The sequence below is a fragment of the Orcinus orca genome, chromosome 7 (assembly GCF_937001465.1).
Source record: "Orcinus orca chromosome 7, mOrcOrc1.1, whole genome shotgun sequence".
NCBI lineage: Eukaryota > Metazoa > Chordata > Mammalia > Artiodactyla > Delphinidae > Orcinus > Orcinus orca.
Window position 1 is genome coordinate 58,714,820 of NC_064565.1, and position 23,946 is coordinate 58,738,765.

At 43.6% G+C, this 23,946-nt stretch overlaps 1 protein-coding gene across 1 annotated transcript in view; it reads left to right on the forward strand.

Annotated features, from left to right (window-relative positions):
* MYO3B (myosin IIIB) overlaps positions 1-23,946 on the forward strand; it is a 407,127-nt gene that overhangs the window by 54,259 nt on the left and 328,922 nt on the right. The window contains exon 7 of the mRNA XM_004267283.2: positions 4,473-4,618. Coding sequence (XP_004267331.1) covers positions 4,473-4,618 — 146 coding nt within the window. The remainder of the gene's footprint in view (positions 1-4,472; positions 4,619-23,946) is intronic.

Sequence of the window (23,946 nt, forward strand, 5' to 3'; positions counted from 1 at the left end):
TTCAACAAAGCTTCTCTGATGAGTGCCACAAATTGATGTGAATGAGGGAGGAAGAAAGATAAGACATAATCCTTACCCTGGGTTACTTCTGTTTACTTCAGAGGTCACATTGATGAGATCCTAAGACTGGCCCCTTTAAAACCTAGAAGGAGTGATGAGGTTAATGATAGATTAACACCAAGTAGATAAAACTACTCATTAAAACTCAGAAACAGTATAAACACTCACAAAGAGTTGAAGATTGTTAAAGGTGAGTATGCAGAAGTATGTAGGGACTTATACATCCTGAAACTCAGCAGTGAGACAATAATTTAATCTTGGAGCCAATAGGCCATTAGCAAATCCTGCACTAGAACTCTCTTTATTTTGATTCATTTTATTCTGTGCTCTTAGCCTTTGCCAGGTGCACTAAATATTTTGTAACAGTCTACATACACATCTTTTGGAACATTCCAGAAGGCATATCCTCTTCATATGAACATGCTAGTGGGACTTTAAAATCAACTTTGGAGAATTCTTACTTTGTAAAATTGACATTCATTAGCAGTTTTTCTATTCACAATGCTGGATTAAGATAAATTTACCAGTTTGTTAAAGTTCATGATATATTGGGTTGGCCAGAAAGTTCGTTCGGGTTTTCCGAACGAAATGTAGGATATATTTACTATAATATAAAACTCCGTGAAGTCACTGATAACACATCAGTGCGTTATTGTTACCCTTTAGTATATTCTGCTTCTGATCCTGATGGAATTTTGTTTTTCTTATTGCATCTACATGTGAAAAAAAAGAAGTGAGTTTCCAAGAGCACACATGATTTTTCTGTACCTGGTTAGAGGTAGAGCTTAGACCCAATTTGAACTTGTTATACTGCCTACGAAACTGACTTCTTCTTCCTGACTTCCCTGTTTTATAAATGGCACCATCATTCTCCTGGTCACCCAGGGTCATAATGTTTGTCTTCCTTGGTGTGTCCCTTTTCCTAGCCTCCCAAGTCCTGCAAGTCTTCCCTTGAACTCTCTCTCACACCTATTCCATCTTCCCCATTCCACTACCACCAGCATCATTTATACTCCTATGACTGAAGTAAAAGCTTGAGGTAGAGGAGAGAATACACTTGCCTTAGGCATGTCTCCTCCTGGGGGCAGTAGAGGTGAGGTTGAGGAGTAGAAGAGGACAAGGTGTTTGGGGTCCTGGGCCTGTGTCAATACCATTTCAGACTCCTCTCTCCCCACCCCTGTAATATGACTTACAGAACCTGGGAAACCTGGTGCCAGGGCAGTGCACTTACTTGACATTGCCACTCTCCTTTTCTTTGTGGAGCATTGTAACAACTGATTCAGAGAGCTCTTTGAGAGGTCACTTCCTCCTGGGGGCAAGACCAATCGACCATTTAAGCATTCTTAACTCAGCTTTATTTTACCTAGAGACAAGGAGAATGCTGAGCTAAAGAGAATGAAATTACTTTTTCTCCTAAAGAAATAGTTGCAGATTTTGTTGTTGGATTGATAGGGAATCCAGTTCTAGGATGTGTTGACCTTCAGTTGGGATGCAACCTCTCGAGTACCTCTTTGAATCCCATCACATGTAACCCAATAAAGAGAGATGGAAAGAGAGACTCCCTCTGAAGAGATAGAGTTTAGGTGACAAAAATCTCAAAAATGTGATTAGTTTGGTCAAAATATGTGTACAGATGTTGATAATTCAACTGTTTCTTGAATAGAACCTTTATTACTTAGAGTACTTTTATCACATTGTGATAATCTGTTCACTTGTCTCTCCTCTGCCTGCGTTCAAATTCTGTCCCTGACCATGACTAGCTATGGGTACTGGGGAAGCTATTTAACTGTGCTATGCCTCAGTTTCCATACCTACAAAAGGTGATAGTAGTACCTACCTGACAGAATGGTTATATACCTACCTAGTACCATGCCTGGCTCATGGGTACTCAATAATTATTTGTGAGTTATTTTACTAGAGACATTTTCTATAAACTTCTCTAGAAGGCTAAGCTTAAATAATTCTTTTGTCACATTACAAGCTGAGTTTAGGGAAGAGAATTTGGCCAACGGATACTCTTCTATTAATCAGACTAAGCTGAAGATAATGTGTGACTGTAAAGAGAAGTGGAAACCAGATAAACGTTTTGAATATTTTATGACAGCACTTGAAAATCGATAGGATGTCTCCATTCCCACATTTGGACGGGTTCTTGGAATTGCCTTCTGTGTCCCATCCAGGATAGCTAGAAGTTGATTTGAATTTCTTTCTGGAAGTTGTGGACTATGGGCACTATTTACTTTTTGTTGTCTTGCTTAGCCTGAATTGGTCTCCCTCTAATATCCCAAGCTTTTGGAGCCCATATCCTTTATTGGACATCCTAGTACATATTGTCTTAGGACATTTTTAGTTGTCATGGTTTGTCATTTGATTTATTATAGATTCACTTTAAATTTCACTTGGCCGTAGCTCCTGTTGGGGGAAGGATAGAGTCTTATTTCTTTTTCTCTCACAGGGATGTATAAGAATGGTGAACTATTTGCTGATTGATAGGTCTAAAATTATGTTTGTCTTACACATTTGGAAATGTCATTTCTGGAAGGGAGGTGGTAAATAGCCTTCTCTGGAGATCTTTTAGAATAATGTAGTTTCTCACCAGATGGAGGTGATGAAAGTGAGATCTTCGGGGGCAATGTAATGGCCTCTGCTTCCCAAATCGGAATTATTTGAACTTGAGTTTAAATGCATATTTGAAAATGATGCGTTAAAAGTATGATTTTTGTGTGTTAAAAGGGTGTTCTATGGCAGGATAGTCTATTCAGAGGGTTGGGCTGGGATCAGGCCAAGGATGCAGGTACATAGAAAAAAGGTTCTTTAGTTCAGAAACCAGAAGAGAAGGGTAGACAGAAATTATAGGAGAAGGAACACCAAGTCTTGGGCAAGATGGCGGGTATGTTTGCTTGGCATCACGCGACCAGTGAACTGGGTCTGGCAGAGAGCAGGTGTATTAGTTTTCTGTCACTGACATCATAATATCACACATTTAGTGGCTTCAAACAACGTGTGTTTATTCTCTAGGTCAGAAGTCTGCGTCTTACCCAGCTAAAAGTAGTCTCCATTTGGAAGTCTCACAGTCATCTCAGACTTAGTATGTCCCCAATGGAGCTCCTGCTGTTCAACCCAAACCTACTTCTCCTACTGTCTTCCCCTTCTCATTTTGGAATCACCCAGGTTAAAACCTCTGAACTCTTCTTCAACTCTTCTTCCTTACAAGTCCCATTCAGCAAATCCAGTTGGCTCTACCTTCAAAATTATATAATCAGAATCTGATTATTTCTCACTGTCTCTAGTTTGGAGTCCTGCAGTAACATCTTTACTAGATTTGCTTCTTCTGTTCATGTTCCATATTATTGTATCCTCAGCACAGTAGCCTGCTAATATATAAGCCAGATCCATCACTCTTCTACTCCCCATGGCCAGTTGGTCCATCTTACTCAAAGTCAAAGACCTTCTGACAGCCAAAGAGGGCAGGCAGGACCATCACTTTGGCCCTGCTGCGGTCTCCAGTGATGCTGTCTATCTACCTCATAGGCTGTTGGACATAACATCATCAGACTCTAATAAAAGTCTCCCACCTGCTCATAGCCATGGGTCATCCTTGGTCAAGGAAGCAGATTTAAGGTCAAATAGGAGCATTTGGTTCCTGCACAGCCTCTGGCCCACCCCTGCCTTCTCCTGACCCCACTGTGATAGCCACCAGAGTCTAAGTGGTGGGACTTTTCCTGTCTGACTCAAAACGTTGATAGAAAAAGATTTCCCCACAAGGTTCCATACTTTCCAAACCAATGACAAGCCCAAGGGCGTTTTCTGGTTCCCCTTCTCTTGCACCTAGTAGAGCTAATACCTGAAGCAGCAGCTGGGCTGAGACACAAACCAGTTGTTGGGGTTTGAGGAGGGGGCCGATTTTCTTGGAAAAGGGGAACGGGAGGGAGTGGTTCCTCTTCTAAGTTAAGCACATCAGTCTCCCAGCAGCTTTCTGCTCAAATGCTGTGCTCTTAGGGACTTTGTGCAGGAGGTAGGCATCTTTGAGAACAGTTGCTCCTCACTGTTGAATTCAGCAGCTGGTAATGAGATGAAGGATCTAGACAAAGCCTTTCCTTAAAGGACATTAGGGTGGCTGTGGTGAGGTATTCACCCTTGTGCCTCCCCTTGCACTGTTCTTGGTATCTAGAGGGTTCAATGCATGTTTCTTGAACTGAACTGATACATTTTTAAAAGTTAATGAACATATCAGATGATAAATCAGTCACACAAATAAGGCCTAGAAAATGGACATCTTATTATTACTGGAATTTAATATCGGTATAGCCAAGGGAACTGAGAAGGGGGCTAAGATCGGCCAAGGGCCTTTCAGGACATCTGTGGTGTCAGTGGGTGGGGTTGATGTGTTGTGTCCTGCTTTTGTCTGATAGGTCATTGCTTGTGAGCAGCAGTATGACTCTTCCTATGATGCTCGCTGTGACGTCTGGTCCTTGGGGATCACAGCTATTGAACTGGGGGATGGAGACCCTCCCCTCTTTGACATGCATCCTGTGAAAACGCTTTTTAAGATTCCAAGGTAAGACACAAGATGGCGCTCTTGGCTAATTAGTTCTTTGTGAAAGAGGCTCTTTAAGGATAATAAATTGTTCATAAACAATTTCTCTCCAAACCTGTGAAAGCCTGATTGTAAAATGTATTTCTTTTTTGGGGGGAAGTGGGGGCAGATGCAGGAAAGTGGGGGAGAGGGTGTTCCTGAAATGTAACATATTCTAAAAGTGATAGGACTATGTCATAACAATTGCATATTTTCAGTACTCTAATTTTTTTGACATGTTCATTTTTTGCGCTTTGCACGAGAAGACTGAAAATGTGGTGTTGGATTAAGTAATCTGTCTAAATACTGGTGTTTTCTTTTTAAATTATATAATCATGTCTGGTTTTTTTTTTTTTTTTCTAGTTTCACTCTTTCTCCAGTATGCTGAAAAACTTAGGGATGAAATAAAATGTATGCCAGCACTAAAAAATATCAGAAAAATGTTACATCAGTCGTGACTTTCTCCCCATCCTTTAATTTCTGTCTCAATGGGCAATTGTGCTGAAAGAGATCTATTTGAAGGGTATTTAAATGCCATTTTATTTTCTATTGTCTGTATTCATTAAGGGTTTGTCCAAGAGGTTTGGTTGTTTGTCTTTCATCAGAACAGGGCTGATGTTTGGCCTGCTCAAGCCTCTAGTTATAGAAAATGAAGCTCTGGAAAGCTGCATCCAGGAGCGTTGCCGGTTGGGAGATTTGTATCTTCCACATGTCTCTTTCAAAGGAAGGCCCTGGGCCGGCTGGGAGCCACTTAACTGCTTTAACAATACAAGTGTTAACCTTTCCTTATCTGCACAATCACACAGCTATCACAGTCTTTAAAAATGTCTCCTGATTGCAATTTGCATTTCTGATTAGGTCTATTTATATGCAGATGAGGCTCTGTGGCATTCATCATCATAATGTTATCGTTTTATACTTAATCCGGATGTGAACAACCACCCACCATTATTCCCAAAATGATTCCCACCCAAGTCAGAGTTGGTTTTTTCGCCTTTTCCAAAGTACAAAAACAGGTTCTGGTGATTAGGACAGAGCTCCTGGCTTTTAAAATTAATAGTCTGATGAATGTTCAAAGCAATGTAAGAATGAAGGATCCCAAAACAGTATTGTGTACAGTAATATGTCAGGAAATGAGAACTGGTATCTGGGATGATTTGTGTGTTTTGATTTTTTACAGATGGTTTACTCTTTATTTACTGTAGCCACATAATTTCTCAGTTATCAGAATTAAGATGTGGTTTCTGATTAGCAAGATGTGTACTTTTGATAAGAGATCATCTACCTGGATATGTTTTTTCTCTGAGTCTTATTTATTTAATTTTTAGTGTGCATTTGTGTACAGAGCAACTGTTCAGAAATTTCATAGGGTGATAAATATGAGGCAGCCTAGAAAGTGTATGTGTGTGTGTGTACATGCAAATGTGTGTGTGTTTAACAGACCCTTCATCTCCAGTGACTCCTCTTAGCTTGCTTGTGGTGCCCAGCCAAACCTCTGATATCTAATAACCTTTATACTTTCACTCCCCTCGCTTCTTCCATCTTGGGAGAAGCTTCCAGATCTGAAACACAAATAACCAAGCCCCCTACTGCTTGCCTCAGGACAGGGCGAACTTCAGGAACAGAGCAATTGCTAGAAAAGGATCTTGGGGTGACAAGGATCCTTATCCCAAAGTAGGTTGAAGCTTGCTTTCTTTCCTTCTGGTGTAATCTCCGACCCTTTTACCATCTCTTGGTTCCTGTGCAAGAGATGAATCAGATTGAACTAGGGAACGTCAACACTAGTCGGTTAGCAGGACTCTCAGTGTGATTACGTGTGCTCAACACTTTGCCTTTATCACAACCTTAACGGCCAACTGGACATTTCTGGACAGGAAGGATGGAGGTTTTTTTAAAAAAATGTAACATATTTGTATGTACTGTATAGCTTTTTATAATCACTAAGTTATTTACTTAAAAAGTATCCTGTTAATTAGAATCATGCAGTTCTCTTATGAAGGGCTGTAGATCGACCAAGTGCAGTCTCATGTGTGTTCACGCACATGTGTATACTCTGTCTTAATCTTGAGTGGTAAAAATGTATCCTTTCCTCAGAAAAGCTCTTTGATGGAAAGTGGAGAAATTTAACATTTGCGTACTTTAAACAGGCACTTAGGTTATCTACCTGTATGTTTCATGGGGCTCTCTCATTCTATCAGCATTTCCTTTTGTAATAGAAGAAGAGTAAATGACAGGTAATGACAAAAATCCTTTGAATCTATTAGGCTTCAGAATTTTTTTTGGTTATGAGTGTTGTCGGTCTTCTGGAATTCTCGTCAATTAAACGATGAAGTCCACTGCAGAGCACTCTTGGGGGCCAGAGTACTGTGTGTGGCTTCCTCCTCTTCCCTACAACCCTCTCCTGACTGGAAATAAATTGAGTAAATTACCAAGGAAGGAAGGAAAAGACCTTTCCTCAGTCAGGGAAGAAGTGACTTTCACGAGTTCTAAAGGACAAGGATTAATGCAGTGCTGGTTACATGTGAGGTGGGAGCCTCAGATGTCAGTGAAGCAGGTGATCACATGGGCTCCCCAGGCTTTGTCATGAAATAGGAGTCGAGACCTGCCTGGATGTGCCTGATTTGCCTGCACAGGGGTCTCCTGCTGTCCCCTCTCTGCCTCCACCCACCTTGCCCTTTCTTTTGCCCTTCACATTAGCAGATGACACACGGGGTCGTAGTGACCTGTCTTTGAAACACGGAGGCTCACAATCTTTCCCACATTGCAGACACAGAAATTGTCTGCTGATTGGCATTAGAAGATGACACACGGGGTCGTCGTGACCTGTCTTTGAAACACTGCGTGACTGACAATCTTTCCTACATTGCAGACGCACAGAAATTGTCTGCTGATTGGCAGAGCAGCCACTGTTTGCTGAGCCTGTCAGCATGTGTCATCTTGTCTAACGCCTTTGCTCTAAAAAAGTCACCCCTCTCTGACAGTCACTGCTCTGTCTGCTGCTGTTTCTCTCCAGGAGTTAGAAGAGAGGAAATGAATGAAAACCATTTCTCTAGGCATCAGTGGGTTCGACAACATCTCTCTCAGGACTCTCTCCTGAGGACTGTAAATTCCAAAGGCTTAGAAGGATCCTGCAGATGACCAGGATATATTTTTCACTTAAAAGGAGATCTGTTTCATAGATTATTTGCAAGAACCCATAGAATTAGGAGTATACAATTATGTACATTTCTTGGCAACCAGGTATCTTTCCTTAGCTTGGAGTCTTTGGCTAATGACCTCTTGGACCTCCACAGATGGGGTCAGGGAGACAGCAGGGACTAGCGTGGGTGTGTTTATTGGACAAGGACTGGGAGCCATGTCACCTGCGCATTTATTTGGGGCCACATAGCTGCTGACTCTGTGCAGAGTCTTACTGCACATTGAGTGCTTCCACCGCATTCCTGTGGAAAAATACAGAGTGTTTTCAAGATTCCCAGCAGAAATGTCCTCGGTTGGGAGTGGATGGGAAAGAATGGCTTGAACATTCCAGTCCCTGAAGCCAGTGATTTTTCCTTCGTAAAGAGAAATTTCCCTGTAGTACACGATTTGGGAGAAGAACTTGTGGTAATTCCAGTTTATATTCTGGCTTGTTTTCCTCACCAAATTTAGGTTGTTCCAAACTACCCAGCGAGTTAGTTTCCTAGGGCTGCCACCGCAAATGACCACAAACCTGGTGTCTTAATAGAAATGTATTCTCTCACGGTTCTAGAGGCCAGACGTCCAAAATCAAAATGTCAGCAGAGCCCTGCTCCCTCTGAAGGCTCTAGAGGAGACTGCTTCTTGCCCCTTCCAGATTCTGGTGGCTTCTGGTGCTCTTTGGTTTGTGGCAGCATAGCTCCAGTCTCTGCCTCTGTTTCCACGTGGCTTTCTTCCCTATCTCTCTGTGTCTTCTTTTCTGTCTGACCAGTAAGGGCACTCGTCATTGGATTTAGGTCTCATCCTAATTTAGGATGATTTCGTCTCAAGATCCTTGTCTTAATTACATTTGCAAAAGACCCTTATTCCAAATGATGTCACATTCTCAGGTTCCAAGGGGACATATCTTTAGGGGGCCACAATTCAACACACTGCACCAACCAACTTTCATGTTCACCACGTTCCCTGAGAAACTAATTTGGGGGGCAAAATATAGGACAAGTAGCTACATGATGATGGGAACACAATAGCTTAGATTTATCGAGTGCTGACTTATGTGGCAGGCACAGTGCTATGCGATTCACAAATACAAATGCATTCATTCCCACAGTGACCCTTGAGGTAAGTGCTATCACCACCCTTTTTTCTAGAGGAGAAAACTGGAAGCCCTGGGAGAAAGTCGCTGGTCCTGAACCTATGGAAGGAAAATGATTTGAATCTGTGAAGTTTGACTCCAAAGCCCTCATGTTTTGCAACTACACTGAAAAGTTAAAGACCTTCCTTAAATTTTACTCATTTATTGATGAATTATGAATTCAGCACCAAGGGGACTGGAGTATAAAGAAATGAATAGGGGGGAACAGTTCTCGGAGCTTTCTGAGAGGCTGTCCCTGAGTTATATTTGGCTTGAATAAAATTTTCCTTTAAAAAAAAAAAGAGACAGAAATGCATAGGATATCCTGGCCTTTAAGAAGCTCACAATCCAGCTTCCTTCTCCATGCTCCCAATTTCAAACTGACACAGTAAACCTGAGAGTTAGAATTTTATTAGCATCAGTGAGTGTGTCAGTCAAGGAACTGAAGAACAGAAATTGAGAGTCATCATAGGTGAGCACAGGCCCTCCTTGGCTCATTGATTTATGACTCCCAAACCGGAAATCCCTCCCTTCTCCAAACTCCCCTTCAAGCATCTGCCTTTTAGTTCCTGTTTTAGAACACTTAAGACCAGTGTTTGAACTAAAGAATTTCAGGTTATCATTGTTGGTATCCAGTGCTTTCTGTCCTATCCCACCCTCCTTGCAAAACCTGCACCTGCCATGAACATCAGGGCTGTTTCTGGTAGGGGCAGCATCTCCTCCCTTTCATCTTCCTCTTATTTTTTCAGTAGGAAAACCTTGCTTTGGTTGTGGAGTAGATGGAAATCTGCTTCTGGCATCCTGATTTGGAATGCGTTTTCTCACAGAAGCTATTTTAAATGGTTATTTAGGAGGAGGCAATGGAATACATGAAGTTCTCACTTTTCGTCCATTACTAGACTCTTATGGCCAACTCGAGTTTTATAATTGAGTCTGAGGACATAGCCTGTCTCTAGAACTTCATGCTTATGTAAAAAAATGCTTTCCAAGCTCTAAACTACCCATTTACAAAAGTGCTTTGGAACACAGTCTGCTGGGGACTTGGGAACGAGCGTGCCCTCTAATCTAGGATATCTCTAACTCTGTTCATGCTAAGCCAGGCTTGGGCTGAGTGCTTGAGTTGCAAGGTGAATAAGACAGGGATTTTTTTTCTCTCAAGGGGAACATAGTTTACTGTCCCCTCCCCCATTCATTGGCAGAGGTGAAATGGGCAGAAGTCGGATACCCAGGAAAAAGGAGAAAGGAGGAGAAATCACGGAGGATACTCTTGGGCTACCTGGATGCTGTGGACGGTAGGGCTCAGAAAGTATGAGTCTCTGTGGGTCTCAATGCCAGCAATTGACTCTTGTTCTGAAACAGACTCCCTGGGCTGAGTTTTCATCTAATTTCATCTGAATTTCTATCATTTTTAAAGGGTAAAGATTTCTTTTATTCTGAATTTCCCAATTCACAAAGCAAATTGTTCCTACATGGGTGGGAAGCCAGCTCCTCAGCTGTGAGAAGATTCAGAGGCAGCAGGGAGTCCTGAGTCACCAGTAATTGTCTTAGTATTACAGAATTGTCACAGGACATTTTCCCTTATGGCTGTGAAATATAAGGAAAAGAAATTAAAGCTAAACTATTGTTGGAGTGTAATGAGTGAGGGGGGGGGGGGGGTGGGTGTTTAATGGCACAGTAAGGCTGGGTTTACCCTGGGGGAACTTTGGTTTCTCTTCATCAACCCAGGTCACTTAGCTATTGGCCTGAGCAACAAACCCTCACAATCACAGCTTCACTGATAAAGCAAGAGAGCTAGAAGAATTAGCATCAGTTAGCATTTATTGAGTGCCTAAGAGCAAAAAAAGTTTTGAAATACTCCAGTAGAAAAACCATGGTCTTTTATGAGTCTTTTTCTTTCTTCGGGTTTTTTCTAGTCGCATTTTAGTGGATTGTAATCCCTCCCCCTCATGATGCCTTGGGGGTACCCTCCTTCCCCGTGGGGTATCCTCTCCATTTCCTTGAGAACATAACATAGTAGCTGGAGGCAGCTGGCAGAAACGCCCCAGAAGGCTTCTGCTCTGTGGAACATGTTTCCGAACTCTTTTTTAGTTAGAGTTGAGCAGCTGGGGCTGTTAGTTCCTGTGGAGGTGTAGCTTGCTGCCCCCCCCTGAATCCTGATGGGCAGGGAAAGTTCAGCTTTGCAGGGTTTCACCTAGGGATCAGGTGGCACAGCAGAAGCATGCCTCCAGGGAGTGCTTGTCCCCATCCCCCCGGAGTAAGAGGCCCACCTTGAGAGAAGGGAAAGGCCAGTGAATGCGAGGTGCTGACTTCAAGCACTATCTGCGCTTTCTCCCTCATGACGCTGATTTCATTATTTTGGCACCACTTTGGCTAATTCCCATTTAGCTCCTAAATGGTGGAGAGATGGGCAAAGAGGGTAGGCAAGGAAACAGAGCTCGAAATAGTACCAAAGGGTTTGAGGCACCCTCATTTCCTCTTGATTCCAAAGAAAACCGGGGAGTAAAGGTGAAGAATAGTTATAAACTGTCTTCATGGGTTAGCATAGTGGTGGGGCAGGGCAGCACAAGGATGAAGGGTGGTAAGGTGGTTGTCTGGATGAAGGCTCATCACAGCTGGAGCTCTCCATTCCTGGAGAATCCTGGAGTCAGGTGAAGCCAGCGTCCTAGGAAAGAAAATATAGCATAGTGGTCAAGCATTGGGGTTTGCGTCACTTATCTACTGGCAGGTAACAGACCACCCCCAAACTTAGTTGCTTAAAACAGCAATCATTTATTATTTCTCATGAGTCTGTGGGTTCTCGGGTGGATCTTGGCTGGGCTTCCTCGTGCAGCTGTGGTCAGCTGGGGATTTGGCTGGGTGCTGGCTGGTCTAGGATGGCCTTGTCTAGGACGACTTGGCTCTGCTACGTGTGGCTTCTCATCATCTAGCAGGCTAGCCAGGGCACTTCTCACATTGGTGACAGGGTTCCAAGCATAGATGCAGGAAGGGGTAGAAAACTGGGCTGTTTTTACAATTCATTTACTTCAGTGTTCTGTAGTCAGTCTGCATGGGTTCAAATACCAGTTCTACTACTTTCAAGCTGTATGAATTTGACCAAATCACTTGTCTCTGCACCTCAGTTTCTTCCTCTGTAAAATGGAGATATGAATGGTATCAGCCTCATAGAGTTGCTGTGAGCAATTAATGAATGTAAATTGCTCAGAACAGTATATAGTAAGCATTCCATTTTTGCTGGCTGCTATCAAAGAAAAAAATCTCAAAAGTGTATTTATATTGTAAGGAATTTACTTTCCCTTGTAGCTCAAGAATTGACACCTTCCATTCAAAAGAACCACCTGTGAGATCAATCATTTGAGGGTTTTAGTTAATTGACTGATTGATGATTATATGGGAAATTGAGAATGGAGACTGATTTCTCAGTAAATCCTTACTACTTCCACTGTGTCTATCTGAAGGAATCTGCCTTGAATATCCATTGTCACAACTCCTTTGTTAACAGACACACTCCTAAGAGATGTGGACCGCCCCCCTCAGTCCCCATACATACCCATGAATGTGATAATGGGACTGCCCCTTGGGGAGCAGAGCTGGCCTTGGTCCCCATTCCCATTATGTCTACAATGAGTAGTGATACTGTCATCCTCTGAGAACTGAGGCTTGCAGGGCTTTTCCTTTCCTCTCAGTTCCATCTTTGTGGCAGCTTTGTGCTTGGTGGGTGAGTTGTGTGATGGGGGCTTGGCTGCCTCCCTCTACAGGGTCCCTTCAGCCCTCTTGGTAGGTATAACCTTCCCCCAGGTTCTGGAAATTTCATGTCCCCAGGTAAGACAATGGTAAGAGCTCTGTCAAGATTGGGTTTCATTTTGCTACCACTTTCTCCTCCAGAGGGAATGATTTCTTTCCAGCTCAGCCTGCAAAGGCTATAAACATTGGCAAAGGGAGACTGAAACCCAAGCCAGGTGAGGGGATTGTAAGGAGAGCACTTCGTTGCTCCAGATGAGTTCAAATTTCTTGGCTGGGAGGAGTGATACTCCAGGGACTGAGCAGATGAGACTGCTGACCCACTGACAGTGATCTTGGAAGAATTCTGGAGGACAGGAACAGTGTTAGAGGAGTGGAAAGGGAGAATGTGTTTTAATTCTTCAGAAAAGGGAAGAAGGCAGGACCTGCAGACTACTATCTGGTGAGCTTGACTTTATGCTGGGCTAATTATTAAGATTCTTTCTTTTCTTTGAATAGCTTATGAATTCCTAGAAGGAAAAGCTGTGATCACTAGGAATTGTCATGGGTTCACTAAAAATAAGCTATGTTCGACTAATGTCCTTGTTTGGTGTTACTGCAAGATGAAAGCAAATGGGGACTGTTTTATACAGAATATATTTGGAATATTGCCCTAAGGTTAAAATCTATTTTGATGTCTTTGTGGCCAAGATGGAGAAACACAGGCTGGAGGATGGTGGTGGTGATGTTGATGGATCATAGATAGCCCAGGAAGGACTGTGTTGAGGAGCACTGGGTAATGGTGTGGGTGTCAACATGGAGGGAAGTCCTGGAGGCCCTGGGCAGGGCTCTGCTGACTGTCCTGCCTGCTGAATGTTTTAAAATGTGTAATGAGTTGGAGGACATAGTAGCCTGTTGGTCACATAAGGGTAGCTGGTATGCTGCATGGCAGACTTGGAATCCCCCAAAGACCTCTACTGCCAAGAACAATGGGATTCCCTAACAAGCAAGTAGGCTTGCAAACTCTGGTGAGCTGTATAGGCTGAGAGAGCCATGGCTTGAGAATTCATGGGCAGAAAATGAGTTTAATTGTGGCTGTAAGTTCAGTAGGGGTCAAACAGTAAGACAGTCTTTCACGGTTCACGTTTGGAAGTCAGAACAAACACCAGCCCACACTGGCTCCATCCCAACCAGACCTCCTTTGGAATGATGGCTTCGTTCTGGGCACCACACTCAAGCTGCTGCCAGAGAGTCTTACCCTGACAGAACTCTAGCGGGCCTGAAGCTGGCATTTCAAACTGGGATTCGGACACTCAGCTCTGGTTCTGCTCCTGCTCTGTCACCAGTCCATCCTTTCACCTCTCAAGGGGCAAAAATGGTACCATCCTTAAGCAGAATGTTCTGCACTCAGATAACAAGGCCTGTGTAAACCGTTTCCTTCAGCATCCTCCCTACACTTCATGGGTACCAACAGAGGGAAACGTGAGTAGTCACCAACTGCAGGGCCGGAGCCATTCCCTAAGCAGCCGGTCTCACCCAGCACAGAGGTCCTTAATCTTCACTGCAGCTTACAATCTCCTGGGAGCTTTAAAAAATACCAGCGCCTAGGCACCACCCCCAGAGATTCCAATGTAATTGGTCTGGAGTCAAACGCAGCATTTATATGAATATATAATTAATTTTTACAAATATATACATTTGTAATAATATGCATATTGTTTTGTATTTTAAGGTTCCCCCAGACGATTCTGAAGTACAACCAGGGTTGAGAAAAACCCTGCCCTGAAACAACTATTAGACTGTTGTTTGTTTATTTATATTTCCAAACTACAGTGTCTCCCCTGAAAGTTCTGGTTCCTGCCTTCCCCATCCCCACCCCCTGGTTGAGAGTCGAGAAATTAGAGGTGTTACGGATGGGAGTGTGTTGTACATTATGAAGAATGTAGAAGCAGAAAAAAAGCATTTCAGCAGAATAGTCAGTGGTGATTGTCTGGGGTTGAATTGTGGTATGTCTCCCACGAAAAGATATGTTGAAGTCCTAATTCCACAGGACCTCAGAATTTGACCTTACTTGGAAATAAGGTCATTGCAGATGTAATTAGCTAGGTTAAGATGAGGTCATACTGGAGCAGAGAGGGTCCTTAATCCAATATGACTGGTGTCCCTATAAAAAGAGGGAGATTTAGGGACTTCCCTGGTGGTCCAGTGGGTAAGACTCCGCGCTCCCAATGCGGGGAAGACCAGGTTCCATCCCTGGTCGGGGAACTAGATCCCTCATGCATGCCGCAAGTAAGAAGTCTGCATGCCACAACTAAAGACCCCATATGCTACAATGAAGATCTCACATGCTGCAACTAAGACAGTCAAAATAAATAAATGAATGAATATATAAATATTTTTAAAAATTATTAAAATAAAAAAAAGAAGAGTGAGATTTGGACCTAGACACACAGACATATGAAGACAAAGACATACAGGAAGATGGCCACAGTGCCACAAGCCAAGGAATACCTGGGCCACCAGAAGCTGGAAGAGATGAGGAAGGAGCTTTCCCTAGAGGCTTCAGAGGGAGCCTGGCCCTGATGACACTTTGATTTTGGACTTCTGGCCTCCAGAGCTGTGAGGGAATGAATTTCTGTTGTTTTAAGCACCTAGTTTGTGATACTTTGTTACAGCAGCCCAAGGAAAAGAATACAGCAATTTTATCTTGTTTGGAGCCTGTTGTTCCTGGACAGCTGCCCAAGTCATGATTAGGGCTAGAAGGTTGGAGATACGAGTGAGATGTTTGGCCTGTAAGAGTCCTGGGGGAGGGGGTAGTGGGGGAGGGTTACATTGGCTAGACTTCTACTCCATCAACCCCCAGGGGGTATTTCTGTAGAATCAAGGTTCTTACATACCATGCCTAGCAGGACTCAGATAGGAAGTGGGTACATGAGAGTTCCTCCCCTCCCTTGCTCTGGGCCACTGAGCCAAGACTTCCTTCCCCATCCAGCCCTACCTGGGCAGGGAAGAGTCCCTCCCTTCCACAGTGCTCAGCATGGAGAACGGAGCTCTGCATTTCTTCTCTGAGTTCCTTCCAGACTCTGGACTTGTGGAGTGGAGTACCAGAATGAAAGGAAATGGCTCCATCTGAGAATAAAGGGAACTGCATGGTAGAAGTAGAACTTGGGGCATTGAGAAGTAGCTGTGGTGGCCTATCACGTATCTGGGACAGGTATTGTGAGGCAGGTGAGGATGTCCCAGAAGACCCACGTGTCCTCCTGGGCAGGGCCAAGCACAGTGGAGCACAATCCAAGGAGCAGAATTATGTGCTTTCCGTGTCCCAAGGGCCTCTCCACCTGCACAGAGGACAGATGGGCATCCCAGCATCATGCCTGGTCCTAGCTCTGGGATACAGGTGTTGCCTTCCACCAGGCTTCATCCAGGTTTTGTTCTTTAGCTCCACACCTAGCTTGTGGCCAGTTTAGGGAACGGTGAGGAGTACTGTGTGTGTGGGAGGGTCTCCTCCTGGACCCTGTGACCTTATCGCTTCCTCTGCATCCAAACCCTCAGCTCCTGCTTACTTTGGGCTCATATTCTTGGTGTGAATTCTGGTTCTGCTCTCTGGAGTCCTGGTCCCCTCCTACCCCTCTTTCTGTGCCACCTGTCCCTTGGGTTGGAAGCTCCAGCATGCATGCTGTATTACTTATCAGTCTCAGTGGGTGTGGCCTCTCCTGCTGCCCTTATCCTGCAGTCCACCCCTTCTATACGCCTTCCTTCTGGAAGAGTGAGGGGATGGGAAGCCTAGTGTTTGAAGGACTGAGGAGAGGTTTGAAGTTAGTTACCTCTAGGCCACCAAGTCACAGGGAATCTGCCTGATTTGGACATTTCTGGAAGTCACTCAGCATCTGCAGGATAATACTGACTTATATATTTTTCTAATGTCTTCAGGCGCAGCCCCATAATAGCAAGATCTGAGGTGCACATCCCCTCTATTAATTTCTTACTGCTGCTATAAGAAATGATCACAAACGTAAGTGGCTTAAAACAACACAAATGTATTATCTTACAGCTCTGGAAGTCAGATGTCTTTAGAATCTGACTAAACTCAAGGAGTCATCAGGGTTGAGGTCCCTTCTGGAGGCTCCAGGGAGAAATCCATTTTTTGCCTTTTCCAGCTTCTAGAGCCTACCTGCATTCCTTGGCCTCTTCCTCCATCTTCAGAGCCAGCAATGGCTGGTCAAGGCTTTCCCACATTGTATCACTCTGACACTGGCTCTTCTGCCTTCCTCTTCCCCATTTAAGAATTCTTGTGATTACATTGGGCCCACACGGTAATCTTCCCATCTTAAGGTCAGTTAATTAGCAACTGTAATTCCATCTGCAACCTTAATTCTCCTTTGCTATGTGGCCTAAGAATGTAACCTAACGTACAGATTCCGGGGGTTAGGACACGGACATCTTTGGGGTCCATTATTCTGCCTACAGTACCCCTCAGAATACTGCCCAGGAATTCTTAGAAATCTTCAAAGGTGTGCTCCATTTGTGGCCACAGCCATTTTGAGCTACCATCGTGTGACCTCTGCCCTCTTATTTCTCTCATGTCTGACTCTTCTTTGCCCACATCTATTGCCCTCTCAAACGCCATCTCAACACCCCTGCCTGTGGGGCTGCTGGTTCTGCTTACGCCCAAAGGCTCTGGTCTTTGGAGGCCAAAGCACTGGTTCCACCCAGAAGAAGGGAAGTAGCCTCTCTGGCTCTGAGCTAGACCCCGTCACTTGCGTCCCTGTGCAACTCTACTTGTGCCCAGAGCCTCATCATTTTGGTCAGCTCCTGGTCTTCCTCTCTTGACAGAGTAGCATCAAATCCCTCTAGAATAACAGGTTCTTCTATTTTTATCATCATTCTTTTAATCAGTCCAAGGAGACAGAAAGGAAACAAACCTACACCACCCCCTCCACCCTCCTCCGTACTTCCCCTGCTCCAAACTTAATCCTTTTGGTTGCATGAGTTAGTCAATAGATGCTCTTATTCATGTGAACCTACAGTTGAGGTTGAAGCTGAATAAAGGAGAGGTACTGACTGTCTAGTGGTCTGCAGGGTGGGAGGATACAGGACAGCCCATCTCGGTGCAGAGAGGAACTAGTAAGTCTTCTATACCTATGCATTTTAAATCTAAAAACCAAGAAACAAATTATGCTTTCCTATTACTGAATATGAAGATTGACCCTGGCGCCTTCACTCAGTCCATGTGTTGGATGGTCCTTTCTGGTTTGATCTGCAGATGAATCACGAGGGAGCTCCACAGCCAAGGGGCTGAGAAGGCCCCACTTGTAGGTTCAAGTGTAGAGTCCTAGAAAGCACTGAGGTTAAAGGGTGCTTCATTAAGTGGTTGTATGGCAAATGCCATCAAGTGTCAACTAAATAGATCTTCACAGAGTGGACAAGTGGCTTTAAAAGATTTCTGCAAAGCAACCTCAGATTGTCTCTGATTCTCCTAATGGAAGCACATCCGAGCAACAGAAAAAACTTGCTGAGATGATGACACTGCTCCTCCTAGGACAGCTCTTCATCAGCCACGTGAGGTTCAAAACAATGATAAGCTAATCAGCTATGCCAAGAAATCAGCTTTTAAAATTCAAAATTACCATGAAGACTATCTGAACTATGGATTTATATCCACTACTGTTAATGATAAAGCTCTTCCTCAGTATATATTGTGCAAGAAGTCATTAGTACGACACATTGAAATCTCTGCAGTCTAACTGCTGAATGTTTTGGAGTAATGTTAAAAAATATATTATTTATTTCATCTTATTCATTTTTTAAATTTAGTAACACTTGTACACAATTGATAAGAAAGGAAATTGTTATTAGAGGGTACACTCAAAAATTTCTTACTGATAAAATATACAATCAAAAAATTTGGAGACCACACTCTTCTAAACGTAGCTTTGGGCCCTAGTTCAGCCACTGTAAATAGTTCTAAAATCATTTGTCCCTTCACAATTCACATTTACTGTCTTAAATGTAATTTCTTTGAATCTCTACTGTAATTCTGATAGGTAAGGTTTTTGTCATTTTAAAGTTGAGGATTCAGGGCTCAAAAGAGTTAAGGTTTGCTCCACAACATACAGTTAATAGAAGCTGATATGTAGCAGGGGGTGAGCTTCAAGTGGTCTGTAAACTCCCCAAGATTGAATGCAGAATGGACCATTTTTAGGAAGATGGTTGTCATGAGTTGAATTGTGTTCCTCAAAAGTTATATTGAAGTCCTAACCTTCAGTACCTCAGAATGTGACCTTCTTTGGAAATACGGTCTTGACAGAGGTAAAATAGAAGCCCTCCAGTTTGTAGTACTTTGTCATGGCAGCCCTGGGAAACTAATACAGTGGTCCATAACTCTGAAAGGGGTTCAGGACCCTAAAACGCTTAAAACCACTGATGTAATCCAGTGCAATCATGAGCAGAGGAAGAAGCCCAGAGGCTGAGAGTTTCTCTAGGTGATGTGGCTAATTAAGAGGGATACATGGCTGAGTCCCACACATTCTGACTCCTCAGTTCAAATTCAAGGCCAGGAGGGGTGAATGTGGAGAAAGTGACCTTTTCCCTTCATCACTAGATTTGTTGTTGGTTCTGCCTTGGTGGCCCGCCTCCATTTGGCATGCCTCACCATTCTGCCGGTGACTTTAAAGGAACAGGTGGAAAGTGTGTTGTGTCTTTGCCTTGATGATGATGTACTTCTCTGGAGATCATGGTCTTCCTTCTGCTCCCCCTTCACTTCCTTCCAGAAGTTCACATTTGGTACTTCTGTGTCTATTAAAAGAGGGGAAAAAAAAAAACCCAACTGTAAATAGATATGTATATGAACAGGGAAATAGTTCATTGGCTTGGTAATGTTAAGCTCTCTAACTGGAAAGGCATTGAAAAAAAATCAGTGCATCTGGCACAAAATTACAAGTCAGGGAAGAATGACTCTAGGGTAAAAAATATTTGACAAGTAAGTTCGGCAAAATGTAAAAGTTTCCTAGTTAAAACTAGGAGCATGTGTGTGAATAGTGACCTACTTACAAATGGACTGTAAACTGTTGCTCGGAATTAATTTATTCAATCATCTGATCAGTATTCATCAAGTGTACACTGTGATCAGGCACTGTGTCAGGCACAGCAGTGAACAAAACTAATTTCCTGTCCTCATGGAGTTTTTATTTTGGGTGGGGGAGAGAAATAATAAACAGACAAAATATGTAATATGCTAAGTGGTGATAGGTGCCTGACTGAAGAAAATCAAGTGGGACAAGGGGAGTAGAGGGTGACAGCTGGGGTGGGATTTACTATTATACAAGGTGCTGAGCAAAAGCCTCTCTGATAAGGTAGAGGGGAGAGTCTAAAAGGAGTGAGGGAGCAAGCCATGCCTAGGGAAAAAGTAAGGGCAAAGTTCCTGAGATGGCAAGGAGGTGGGCGTGTTTTAGGATAGCAAGGAAGCCAAACTGGAGCATGATGAGAGAAAGGCAGGGCCTTGTAGGCCACTGTAACGGTTTTGGATTTTTTATGAAAGAGATCAAAAGCCATTAGAGTTTGGAGTAGAGAAGTGACATGAAATGACTTCTGTTTAAAGCGATCTTCTGGATAGTACGTGGAGAATGGAATGTTGGGGGGTGGGTAGGAGTACAGGCAGAGAAACAAGGGAGGTAAGAGGCTCTTACCTGTTATAACACAGGTAAGGGAGAACGGCACCTTGGACCAAGGTGGAGGTGGTGAGAAGTAGCTGGATTATGGATATAATTTGAAGGTGGATTTCATAGGCTTGCTGATGGATTAGATGTAGGGCGTGAGAAAAAGTGAGGCGATCTCAAGGTTGTTGCCTGGAGAAACTGGAAACAGGCTGTTTTCTAAGGTGGAGATGGTTGTAGGAGGAGCTGACTTGGTGGGGGTGGGGCAGGAATTAAGAGCTCTGTTTCTGACATTAAGTTGGAAATGCAAATTGGTCATCCGAGTAGAGCTATTGAGCAGGCAGTGAGAAACAGGAGTCTGGAGCTCCGTGGAGACATCTGGTCTGATGTCATCAGATGAGAGTCATCAGAATATACATGACATTTAATGTCATGGGTCTAGTAGACTTTACCTGGACAGTGGGTGTAGATAAAGAAGGTACAAGTTCCTGAAGGTGACTCCAACATTTAGAGATGGGAAAGATGAAGAGAAACCAGGAAAGGAGTTTGATAAGTAGTGGCCACTGAGACAAGAGGGGGACTAAAAGAGGGTGGTACTCCAGAAACCAAAGAAGGAAGGGTTGAGAGAGAGAGAATGCTCAAAATGTATCAGTGCTCATGAGTCAAGTAAGATACAGATTGAGAATTGGCTATTGGATCTGATGACATGGAGGAAACTAGTGACTCTGTCAAGAGCTATTTCAGTGGAGCTATGGGGATAAAAACCAAATTGGAGTAGAGTCTGAGGTGATAGCAATATTCTGTTTCTTGAGCTGGGTGGTAGTTACACTAGCTTTAGATTATACATGATATATTACATAATAAAACATTTCAAAAAGGGAGGGGAAGTTGAGATAGTGATTAGAGACAACTCTTTTGATAAGTTTGCTCTAAAGGGAGCAGAAAAATGGGATGGTAGCTGAAGGAGGAGATAAAGAATACATTTTCTAAGTTTCAGTGGTCATTTGTATCTGTGAGTGTTATTAGTAGGGCGCTGCCAGTACGCATGCATAAGACCGTGGTCTTTGTTATGTGTATGATGTAGTCTTTCATTATGAAGTGTATGCAGTATGAAAAATATGTTCTAGAGAAACATGTGCCTGGTTGTGGCATGATTCTATATTTAGCAATGTTACGTCCCACCTAGGATGATTTGATAATCTCAGTTGTTAATCTGCATCTTTGGGGTTGAGGATACAAATGTTTGAGAATAAAATAGATTGGGCAAGCTTAATCAGAGTTTAAAGTTAAAGATATAAATATTTAGGATACCATCAATTGAATATAAATGTGTAAGTACCGACAATGTATGAAGGATTGCTCAAACCTGTGGAGATGCAGAGATCAGACAGGCAGAGCTTCTGCCCTCAGGAGTTCACAATCTATTTGAAACTCCCTCATGTAACGAAGAGCACACGTAAGGCAGACAGAGGGAAGGTGTCAAGTCTGTGGAGGTGTAAGAGGAGAAATGATTTTGACCAAGGAGATCCAGGAAGGCCTGGATTTGTACCTGCGCTGAACCATTACGGATGGATGAGGTGATACTTCAGAAGCGAAGTGAGAGCACGAGCAGAGGAAAAGTGCAAAAGTGGGTCCAGGACTGGAGTTTTGGGCATAAGAGTTGGGACTTGAAAGTGACTTGGAGAACCCCGTGCTGAGGGTCTTGACGGCCATCTGGAGCAGTTTGTTGGGACTGCAGAGAACTGGAAGCCATTAGCCTTTAGGAGAACAGTGACAGAAACTCCACCTGTGTTTTAGCAAGATACCTCTAGAGACAGAGTAAGGATGAACTGGAGAAAGTGCGAGCAAGGAGGCAAGGGGGGCATACAGAGGCTGTGCCAGGGCCCAAGCAAGACAGCACACCGCCGGGGGAAGGGGAGGGGTCGCAGGGGCACAGGTGTCTGGACTTGCTGATGCTTGTGGGGCACAGTCGGCAGGTAGAAATCAAGGCTGATCCATCCCCAGGTTTCCGTGGGTGTGTTTACCCCAGTCGTGTACTGAGGCCTGTCTGTAAATCTGAGGGTTCCAGTCAGAACCCTGAACCTGGGCTTTTCCATGTCAAGTTCTCACTCTCAAATCCATCTTTACTCACTCCTTTGTGTATCTGGGGTCATTTGTGTAGTTTGATTATCTCTCTGATTGGATGTAAGGGCCTTTGAGGGCTAGGACTATACCTTTCTGAATCTTTATATCTGTCATAGCGCCTAGGACCACAATTGTATGCATACTGTGTGCTCAAATTTGTTTAAAATAAAGAGTACTTCTGAGGTAACTGAGAGTAGATGTATCATCAAATAAGTCTGAAAACAGAGAAAGAGAAATGGGTTCACGGGAAAATAGGAGACAGTGAAAATTAGAGAGGCCAGGTGGCATAGACTTTTAGCATCAGACTTCTTTGATTGTTTATTGCTGTATTACAAACAACCCTAAATGGCCAAAATGCTTAGTGACTTGAGCAACAGTTGATGGTTTATCATGATGCTGTGGGTCAGGAATTCAGGCTTGGGTAGGTGGTTCTTCTGCTCCGCATAGTGAGAATCAGCTGGAGTATTGGCTCAGCTGGAGCTGCTACATTCAGCTAGTAGTTGACTGGGCCGGGAGTTCTGAGAAGTCTTCACTTACGTGCCCTGGGCTCCTACACGTGGCCTCCCCTGTCCACCGGCTTCCTCACAGCATGGTGGTCTCAGGGTTGTTGAACTCCCTTTGTGGCGGCCAACTTCCCAGTGCATGAAAGCAGAGCTGCAGCTCTCATAAGGCCCTGGCATGGAAGTTACACACATCCCTTCTGCTACATTCCACTGGTCAGAACGAATCACAGGGCCAGCCCAGATTCAAGGAAAATAGACTCCACCTCTCCGAGGGAGGACTGGCAGAGAATTTGCAGCCATCTGTAATCCACCACATAGACATTCCTGAATTTGAATCCTGGTTCTTCCATTGCTGGTTGTGTGATTTTGGGTAAGTTATGTGAACTCTTCTGGCTGAGATAATATCAATGTTATTGGGTGCTGTGAGGGAAAGAGATGATATGGCAAAGTGCCCTGGCATGTAGTAGGTGCTCAATAAATAGTAGCTACTATTATTACTACTGTCACACACACTCAAAGGATAAGTACGATGAAAATTGGCAAGAGGACGTCTGTTGGATTTGACATTTAAGAAACTTTTCATGACTGCCTGACTTTGGGAGAAAGTAGAAGCAGGGTGATTAGCAAAAGCCAGTGGCAAAGGTTAAGCTGTAAGTGGATTTGAGGGCAGTGAGCACAGCTTGGCAATGAAAGGTGAAATAAAGTGAAAGGGACTGTCATGTGGGGAAATCAGGTTAAACAGAAGGGCAGGCGGAGAGGTGGAAAATGACATATGAAAGGAGATAATTGATGAGGGCAGAGGTTTTAAAAAGGTTTCTTAAGATTTTACAGATTCATATTTAGAATGCTGTGATTATGAGCCAGAAAGCTGTTGAAATTTGCTTTCATAACAGGACTCCATCTCTAACTTTTCTTGCCTCCTGATAGAGGGGTCTCTTGTCCTCTCACCTTCCAAAGTCTCCCTCTGGTTGGACACAGACACTTAAAGAATTTGAAGCTCCTCTA